Consider the following 10,321-nt stretch of genomic DNA (forward strand, 5'->3'; position numbering starts at 1 on the left):
CAGATGGGCTTTGGGTTGGTCTGCACTCTGAGTACCTGCCTTGGCCCTGGACTCTAAGCTGGGCTCGAGCTAATTAGACTCTGGACAGCTAAAGCTCAACCCAGACTTTTGCTTCCCCTCCAGTGGTGTCCATTTCTGAAAGGAAAGGCCAGCCAGTGGGCACACGGAAGGAAACATTGGACTATTTATTGCAAAGCTAGATTGACAGCACAGGCCGCAAGGAAACAGACCAAAGAAGGCCCTTCTATAACAGAGGAATCGGGGAACAAGAGAAGGAGAAAGGGGATGAGGGAAGTGAGCGGAGACACATAAACGGCCACCTCTTCCACCCATTCTTCTGCTCCTGGGACCTTCCCTGTCAAGAAAAGCTCTTCTGTTGTGCTTGTTTCTATCTGTCTCTGGGCATTGCTGGCAGCACATTCCCCAGGCTGAGGTCTCTGATGAGCACAAAGGAATTCGAAAGAACCTGCACATCTGAAAAGCCAGACCCAAGTCAGGGGAAGCGTATCAGTCACTTCTCAGAGCTCTGCCCTGGCAGGAAATGCAGACCTGTCTGGTCTGCAGTCCAGGACAGGTCCACTGAGGGCCCCTAGGGCGGCAGGAATTCCACCATCTCAGCTTCACCGCCCCTTAAGTATTAGGCGGGTTTTCCCATCTCCAATGAAGAACCTACAAAAAAGGTGGCCCAGTGAGGTCTCTGCATCTCCGGGAGAGACCCAACCCTCCATCGAATGCCTCCAGGCCCAGAATTCTCCAGAGAGATGCCTTCCTGAGCCTCTCCAGCCTCAAGAGCCAGATCTCCCTGGGGAGAGGGAGAAACTCTTTCCTGTTGGGTCTCTAACCCTTTTCCTGAAGATCCCCATCTCTACCATTCTGAAAGCATCAGAGAATTACTTGTGATGCTTTTCACTAACCCATAGGCTAAGCCAGGACTGCAGACAGGCGGCGACGCAAGCAGTCTAGACCAGCTCAGCCCAGTGCCTATCCTCGTCCAGACAGCGGGCACTGTACCTACTTGTATCCCTGCACAACCTGGAGTAGAAAGGAAGGACACTCTGGATCCTTGAGGTTCACAAGAAGAGAGCTGGAGGAGAAGCAGTCAAGCGGATATTATCCTTCTGATAACACTATCAACCTTCTTACCCATTGCCCAGCTCCAGGGAGCACTGCTCACATTGTGTCTTATGTGATTGGCATCTCATGACATGCATGCTCTTGGGGACACCACTAACATGGTGTTCTATGTGGACAGGGTCCCTTGAGTTGTACAACACCCCTGTGGGGAGCTATTTCTCCCCTACTTTCAGTCCATACAGTTGTTCAGATGAGGCTGACCTCACCCCAACTCCAGGATAAGATTCATGCTCCAGACATAGCCAATAAGAGTGCCTGGCCCCATGGTTACAGAGATCAATTCAGAGGTAGACATGGCCCAAGCTGGACCAGTCCAACTCAGAGAACAGCAGAGCCAGGACCTTTGTAAGAGCTGTTGTTCTGTTTCCTCTGTTTCCAGCTATTAACCTGCTAGGATGTAAGTCTGGAGTGCCTGGTGGGCATCTTTGCCTCTACTGGAGAGCCTATCCAAGCATGAAATCTACCCAGAGGACAGTAGAGCCTAAAAAGACCAAGCCCTGAAGACACTGTCTGAGCTCCCACCAAAGCCAGGGCCACTTGTGAACTTTTCAATTATGTGAGCCAATGAGTTCCCCTTTATGATGAAAGCTTTGTTCAGATGGATTTCTGTCACTTGCCACCAAAGGTCCCAGAGCCATAATCTTTGCCTCTGAAGAAGGCTTCCTCTTCTCTTCTCCAAACCCAAGCGAGACCCTAGCCCTCTAGACCTGGATGTTCTAGGAACTGTCACCATGCCCACCAGATGGGCCATGACCCTGTGTCACATTCCTACCTGATGAGCACTCCTACAAGCAGGCTGGCCAGGAGCGGGCCCAGCCAGTAGATCCAGTGGAAGTCCCAATGGTTGGCCACCACAGCCGGTCCAAAGGCACGGGCAGGATTCATGCAGGCTCCAGACACAGCTCCCCTACAAACACCCAGCCACAATGGTCGGCAGAATCTCAGCCAAGGAGCCCCGACTCACCCAAGTTCATTTCCCCAAGTAGGCCTAGGTCACATGCTACCCAGAAACCCCCTCTAAGCTACCATATCATGGCGATCTGGGAGGTTCCAAAGTGAAAGGCTTGACCCCCTCCCCAGAGTCCTCCCTACAGTCTGCCACTCCCCACACACCCTTCTAGAAGAATGGGCAGCAAGTAGTGCCTGTTCAGTGACGGCAGGAAGGAAGATGGATCCTCCTCCAGAGGTGGTAAGGCAAAGTAAGCAGTTTTCAGCTACATGAACTTTGGGGTCAAGCAGACCTGGATTCAAAACCCAGCCCAGCTATTTCTAGCTATGACCTTTGTTTAACCTCTCTGTGTTTCAGCTGAGATGAAAGTACATATCTCATAGAGCCCATGTTTCTCCTATAATTCATGGGCAAGTGCTAACTCTAATCTAGCTGACCTGGTTGAGGCCTTTGTTGCACCACAAGCTAGGGACCCAGCATCTCCCAAAGAGGGACTGTTCCCCAAGAGCACCTCTCTAGTCCCAGTGTCTGTACCCTTGCCCCATTCGCTCAAGCTGGGATCCTCACTCAGGCCTCACCCGTCACAAACCCCACTCTGTGGCCAGCAGCCAAAGCCAACTGGATGAGTCAGTAGGCTTATAAGTGAACCAAAAGCCACTAGGAGGCATCAAAGCACTGCCACAGCTCTGCACATGCATTTCCCCAGACTCCACCTCCCAAAGGATGACTTAGGGCTGGAGGCAGAGCAGAGAAAGGCTACACTTGGTCCTGTGTCCAAGAAGAAAGGAAGGAGTTGGCCTGTAGGAAGGAGCTCCCTCATCCCCTATATTTAGCAGGGGCCCTTGTCCCAGATCTCTCATTTAATTTGCCACTTCCCAATGACCTTAAATAAGTCACTTGTGTCCTCTCTGAGCCCCAGTTTCCTCATATATAAAAGGGAAGAAATAATCCTTTGTCTCCTTAATCCCTTCCCAAGCCTACTGAGAGGCCCTAGATAAATGAGACAACGGGTGTGGAAGCTCTTTGTAAGTCTGAGGCTAAAACCTGGCTGCCTGCTGGCAGGATAAACACAGTCCACAGACATGGTTTATTGATACTACAAAAAGTAGAAAATTCACATAAAAATCCAGTCTTCTGACTTCCCTAGAATGAAATTAGAAGGGTCACCCCAAGCCCATATTCCCACACAGCGATAACTTATCAGAGGTGCGTGGTGGTGGCCTCCTTAGATGCCACAGTCCCCACCATTCCCTGTTGTCTGCCTCCTGCCAGCCCACTTCCCCCGTGTACATTACCTGTGTGGCTTCTATTGGAAACCCTCAGGTAAGCTCAGCAGACCTGCCCTCCTCCAGGGGTGAGCCTCGGCCCAGGGCTGAGCACTGTGGTCCCACAGCCAAGGGGCACTCACCCTGCTAGGATGTCCACGGTGACAGAGAAGCCGATGGAGAATGGGGCCAGAGGACCCTGCGTCTTCTCGTTTATGGTGCCCATGCATACAGCCAGTGCCAGCAGTGTCGTCAGGATGATCTCTGCCACCACTGCCCCCGTCACCTGCCTGGGCTCCTGGACTGTCACGAAGGCTGCCCCAGACGCGTTCCAGAACCTCTCCTCAGAACTCACCGCCTGCAGAGAGCAGTGCTCAGCCTCATGTTGCGGGTGGAGAGACAGCTGGGAGCTGACGGGAGGGGCCCCATCCTTTTGAGCCAAGGAAGGGTCCTGTCCAATGTGCAGTCAGACATATCTGGACCCACATCCCAGCTCCATCAGTTCCTACTGTGCGGCTTTGCCTGAGCTATTGGACTTCCCTAAGCCTCATTTTGCTCTTCTGTAAATGGGGATAACCCAGCGGTGGCTCCAGGTATTGTAGGCCTGAAGGGTATGTAACTTATATGACCCTCTTTGAGAAAGAATACTAAAATACCTTATTTTTACAAACTTTGCAAACACATATACCCAGGTAAACACATTACCAGCCCCCTAAAAGGCCCCTTCAAAGGGATGAGAAGAACCCTGAAGCTTAAGCCCCATTGGCTTCCCAGGAAATCGGCCTTGGGGTCATCACGACACCTGGGAAGGGAAGACTGCAGTGCAGACAAGCTTCTGGACCCGGGACTCAAATCCAGGCTCAGCTGCTCCCCAGTTCATTTGAACTTGGGCAAATTATTGCCTTCTCTGTGCCTCTGCTTCCGCCTCTGTAAAGTAGGCATGGCCATGGTAATAGCCCGGGGCCCAGGTGGGGAGTGATCTTTAAGGACTGATGCAGGCTTCCAGTCAAGTTGGAGATTAAATGAGAGGATTCTACCAAGTGCTCGGGGAGGCGGGAGGGCACCCAGTGAATGACCACTTCTGCCCCACACTGGTCTCCATCATGTTGGACAAGTTTACAAGTGACCAGGCCTGAGGGAGAGTCCCAGCACTGCTTTCCACTGGGAATCAGAGCAGCAAGGTCTGGGCCCCATTCTAAACAGACAGGGGAGCAGGGTCTCAAATGGGGGCACAGGGAGACCAGGGCAGGGACGACAGCAAGATGGAATTCGAGACCAAAGTCTGCAATGGGCAGCGCTTAGAGACACAGACCAAACCCCAGGCAAGCTAACAGGGTGCCCCCTTCACCCCTTCCCACCTCCCCACTCCCTCCAATCCCACCCCCAACACAAGCCAAGCAAGGCTTCCAATTTGAAGGGTCCCTGGTTGAGACTTCAGAACAGCAGGAAGGAAAGAGAGAGAAGGAAACAAGGAAGTCAGGCAGGCAAAGAGGGAGGAGGGAAGTCCTTCCATGGAGTTACATGTAGAGCTATAGAAATTCTGTGGCTTGAGAGGAAGAGCTAGCCTTCCTACCGGAATGGGAGGATTCCAGTAATTTGAGCATTAACTCCCATTTAAGGTAGAGTAACTCAGTTTAAAGGCTGGCAAACTGGAGAACACACAGAGAAGTTAGTTCAGGAGTTTCTCAAGGAGAATAACCCTGTATATCCTGTACCCTCAGACAGTGCTTAGTGAGATGTTTGTAGCATGAATGAAGTGAATGAATGAATGAATGAAAAAAATAGAATTGTCTAAATCCAGAAATGGACTCAGGAGCAGAAACCTTGAGTCCTGAATTCTGCTTCCTGGTCTGTCTAGGGAGGGCTGTGTCCAGACACAGACAGAACAGGGTGGGTTTGGAGGAAACCAAAGGCCCTTTGAGTGTCCCCTCCAAGGTAGAAAGGTCCACCCAATCCCATGGGAGGCAACAGGAAAAGAATTGGACAGGACTTCCCTGGTGGGGCAGTGGTTAAGAATCCGCCTGCCAATGCAGGGGACACGGGTTCGAGCCCTGCTCCAGGAAGATCCCACATGCCGCGGAGCAACTAAGCCCATGCACCACAACTACTGAGCCTGCGCTCTAGAGCCCGCGAGCCACAACTACTGAGCCCGCGTGCCACAACTACTGAGCCCACGCGCCTAGAGCCCGTGCTCCACAACAAGAGAAGCCACTGCAATGAGAAGCCCGCGCACCACAAGGAAGAGTAGCCCCCGCTCACCCCGCAACTAGAGAAAGCCCATGCGCAACAATGAAGACCCAACGCAGCCAATCAATCAATCAATCAATCAATTTTTTAAAAAAGAATTGGACAGTCCCCACTCCCTGCCCCTCACCCACCCCAGCAGCCCCATCAGAGCAAAAGCCCCCAGCCCAGCCCCCTGGGGGATCACCCACCTTGGCCAAGGCAGCCCCAATCAGCCCCCCACACAGCTGGGAGATCCAGTAGGGAAGCAGCATCATCAGGTGGAGGCCTCCGACCAGCATGGCTGCCAGGGACACCGCAGGGTTGAAGTGTCCACCACTGTCACCCACAAAAGCAGAAGGAGTCGTGAGGCCAAGGCCCAGGCACTGGGCCCCAGCAGCCCCACCACCTCCCCAGATGGCCTTGCGGGGCCGGAGTCCGTCAAGGGCAGCCCAGGTAGAAAACAGGCACCCAATTACGCCCACTTTCCCCGAGGTGCCAAGTGGTGGGGGAGAGCCTGGGAGGGGAGGGCAGCACCCTTCCTGTCCTACACCCAGACCCCACGGTGGCCCAGACAAGAATAAGGTGGGAAACTGTCCCTCAGCTCTTTCCAGACCCCTAAGAGCTGCATCCAGCCCTTCAGAGCCGTGGCCACAGGTCAGAATAAGACCCCAGGCTTCAAACTCACAACCCAAGACAGGTATCCTAGCCTCTCCTTAGAAGAAACCAGGCCCTGAACAACAGCTCCTGATTGGTTGAACTCAACCAGTAAAATTTTTTATTGGTGGAACTCAACCAGTAAAATTTCTATTTTTGGTCTGAAAGTGTGACTAGTGTTGCCTGTAAAATTGAGATTAGAGGTTCCTGGAAATGGCACTGGGAATCAGGATCGAGGCTAGAGGTTCATGATTAAGTTGGGATTGGGATCTGGAGTTTGGGATGTGAAGGGGATTAGACCAAGTCGAACCTAGGTCAAAGGGCTGGTTCAAGTTGGCTGGTCCTTCCAGAAGGTATGGGCCAAGAGCCTTCCTTTTCACCAAGATGCTCAACCAGTCCAAGCCCCAGAGCCTAGAGGCGCCCCCAGTGCCCTGCTACCCCCATTGGCAACCTATCCAGTCCCACTCAGATGAAGGAACTATCCTGAGAGGTTGGCTCACCAATCCCCCTGGTGCCTGGGATGGACACACCCAATAAGAGGGACAGTGACCCCAAGGCCCCCCTGTGTCAACCCAGATGTTTAGAGCCCACCAATGGACCTGCCCACCCAATGGGCACAGGGCATTGAGCTGAGACTGGACAGAGGACGCTGGCTCTGGACACAGGGACTTTGTCCAACATGCTGACATTTCAGGACCAGCTGCCCCAACTTGTCAGGTGCAGCTCTGTGCACAGGCCCTTGGGTGAGCTTCCTGCAGGATCAGGAAGCACCAGCTGATCTCAGACTTGACCGGCAGGGAGAGGGGCAGCCAGGCTTACTCGGCCTCAATTCAGGTCCATGACCAAACTTAGCCTGGGCTCTGCCAAAGCAGAGAGGTGAAGGTGGAGGTGGGGCGGCCTCCTGCAGGAGGGAGACTTAGAACCCTCTCGGCCATCAGCCTCACCACCAGGTCCCGCAGCCCAAACGGGGAGAGACACTGTCACTCAGAGTGTGGTTCTACCAGGAGAAGGCTGGGACACTTCACACTCATTAACAGTAAAACAATCAAGACACCTTCTTAGTTTACTCATCCATGGTTTGCTCAACAAATACTTATTGAACACCTACTCTGGTGCTAGGTGCTGTGTCGGGCGCTCCAATAACCTCAGAGTCAGTGCCGGGCACACGGTAGGTACCGAATAAATATTTGTTGACAAAAAACAGAGGCATTTCAGGTAGGCAGTCTCCTGCAGCGCAAAGCGATGTTCTCTCCTGCCAGCTGGCGTGGGTTCAAACCCTAGCCCTGCCACCGAAGAGCTGTATGACCGTGGGCAACTTATATAACCTCTCTGTGCCTCAGTGATCCCTACCTCATAAAGGCTGTTGCAAAGATAATTAATACATGTTCATATAGAGTACTAGCATATAGTTAGTACTCAATAAATATCAGCTATTATTACCATCCCCTTTTATTCCACTGAACATAGAGAGGTTCAGCTAATTGCCCTGGTCACCCAGCTAAGCAGTGACAAAGGTTGCCTTCAATCCCAGACCCATCGTCGAACAGAAGACTCTGTGTTTTTCATCCCACCTGCAGCTTCCCTTAGATATTTAAAGAGAAATGTTAAAGTTCTCTTTCCATTCTGCTTTTCTAGGAAACTATTTCAATTTCCTTACTCAGATCAGTTTTCTGTGTGAGATTAAATACAGACCAACCAGGTTCTAGAGGCCCCTGACAGACACTCCATCCAAGACATTTGTCATTGTGGCTGGTTCTCCTGGGAGCCCACAACCTCCCGGTGGAGCTCTGTCCAGGGGAGGGCTATGCAAGGGGAACTCTTCAGGTCTCCCTGCCCCCGCCCCCGGCGGGTTCTTCTGCATAACTCTGCCTTACCCTAGGCTGGAGCAAAACGCCCCGTCCTAAAGGTAACAATAACACAGCAACCAACAGTGACTGAGCGCTTACTATAGACTAAGCTCTTCACATCGTTTCATTCTCGTGCCTCCCCTAGGAGATGCTGGGTTTAGGACAGACAGCTTGGGTTTGCCTCCTGGCTCTACCATGGGACTCTGGACGAGATACCTGGCCTTTCTCCTTCATGTGTTGGCTTGAGAAATAAGATTTAGAAAATACTCCAGCTGTTCGCATTTCATAGGTGGGAAGTTTGGGTTTGGGGAGTGACTTAGTCAAAGCCACAGAGCTCATAGGCTGAAGAGCCAGGATTCAAACCCAAGCAGCCTGACCCCTCACCCAACCCACATTTTACCCATACTGCTTTTGGGATCCTGGGCATGTGCCCAGGGGTCCTGCCCACAGCTCTGCTCCCTGCCTGGCTCCCCAGGTTGGCACCAGGCAGAGTGCTCAGAGCTGTTCCCACCTGATACTCCCCAGCGTGGCGATGACCAAGCCCAGGGCCAGCCCATGGGCCAGTGCCGGCTGCAGCAGCCCAGTGTCGGTCCCGTTCTCGATGACCGACAGGCAGCCGATGAAGATGAACAGGGCAGAGCCCAGCAGTTCAACCAGGCAGGGCTGCACAAACCGCTCGTACCAGCACCCATGCCACCTGCCCCCCTCGCTGGGCTCCTTCACCTTGACGCCACCAAACTCCAGGTCACACATGGATGCAGCTGCCTGAAGGGGGGGAAACGGAGGGGGACACGGATGGGAGGAGAGCCCAGAAAGAAGCCCCCCAGTGCCCCCATCTTGAATTAATTCTCAGCACCCGCTTGGATGGCCAGGCTGCAGAGGAAGAGGCCAGCAGTGTACTCACCTCTGCAGACATCAGGGCGGAGGTGACTCAGGACGGGACTCTGGCCTGTGCTGGCTGGAAAACCCGCACCTGCTCTCCAGGACAGGACACTCTTATCTCCAGGACCGGGGCTGCCAGCCCACTACAGGCTCTGCCCCTTTTAAAGGGCTACAGAGGCTCCCGAGGGTGTCAAGAAAGCAATAAAGCCCAGCAGGAGGCGGCCCTGAGGCCCAGGAGAGCCTTTTAACCTTAACCAGGCAGGGCAGGGGGTGAAGGATTGCTGAGCTTTCTGCCAGCAAAGGCAAAAGGCGTCAGCTTCGCTGCGTCACCTGGGGAGGGCTCCAGATCTGCCCCAGCAGGAGATGGAGGGCCCTGATCCCCAGCTCCCTTGGTCACCACCAGAGCCCAGAGGAGACCCACGTGTGTGAGTGAACACGAGGAGGGCCCTGCCAGATCAGGACCACACGTGGGAAGTAACGGTAAACTCATCTTCAGTGATTTTTCCATGGACTTCTAAGGACACCTCCTTGTGTCTGAGGCCCCGGCACCTCCACAGACTCACGCTGATAGGCTGATCCAGGACTGAGGGTGTAGACGGATGACCATCTCTGGAGATTGCAGAGGCAATGGTAAAGCTTGTGGACTTTGGCCTGGTAAAGCCTGGATTTCAATCCCAGCTCCTCCGTGAACCAGCTGAGTAACCTTGAGCAGTTGCTTACCCTCTCTGCACCTTATTTTTTCTCCCGTGCAGCATGGATGACAGTGGTGGTACCAATGACATCGGGTTGTGTGGCTTAAATAAGTTAAGATCATAAAGTGTTTATGACAGAGTCAGACACATGATAAGCACAATACCAGTGCCTGCTGATTTAGAATATGTATTTATGTGAACTAATATTTACTGAGCACTTTCTAAGTACTGGTCTAAGTACCTTATATGTATTATCTCATTTAAACTTCACAACAACCCCATGAGGTAGGTACTATTATTACAGCCACTTTACAGATGAGGAAGTGGAAATTCGGGAAGGTTAAGTTTCCCAGGATCACACAGCTTTTGTGATTGTGGGCTAAGTCACAAAAGGACAAATACTGTGTGATTCCACTTATGTGAGGTACCTAGAGTAGTCACATGCATAGAGACAGAAAGTAGCATGGTGGCTGCCTTGATCTGGGAGGAGGGGAGAATGAGGAGTTATTGTGTGATGGGTACCCAGCTTCAGTTGGGGAAGACAAAAAAGTTCTGGAGGTGTTGCACAACAACATGAATGTACTTAATATCACTGAACTATACACTTAAATGGTTAAAATGGTGAATTTTGTGTTACACATATTTTGAATTGAAAGAAAAAAAAAACCTGTG

At 52.4% G+C, this 10,321-nt stretch overlaps 1 protein-coding gene across 1 annotated transcript; it reads right to left on the reverse strand.

Moving 5' to 3' along the window:
* Positions 1–228: 228 nt before the first annotated feature.
* On the reverse strand, positions 229–9,089 carry AQP8 (aquaporin 8). The gene is made up of 6 exons (XM_082857520.1): positions 8,980–9,089; positions 8,587–8,840; positions 5,784–5,910; positions 3,492–3,706; positions 1,907–2,041; positions 229–669 (listed from the first exon to the last, which is right to left on the reverse strand). Exons 1-6 carry the CDS (start codon positions 8,989–8,991, stop codon positions 621–623), a joined length of 792 nt encoding a protein of 263 aa, XP_082713646.1. The 5' UTR covers positions 8,992–9,089; the 3' UTR covers positions 229–620.
* Positions 9,090–10,321: the final 1,232 nt, after the last annotated feature.

Source organism: Leucopleurus acutus (genome assembly GCF_964270905.1).
Source record: "Leucopleurus acutus genome assembly, chromosome: 16".
NCBI classification, from domain to species: Eukaryota; Metazoa; Chordata; class Mammalia; order Artiodactyla; family Delphinidae; genus Leucopleurus; species Leucopleurus acutus.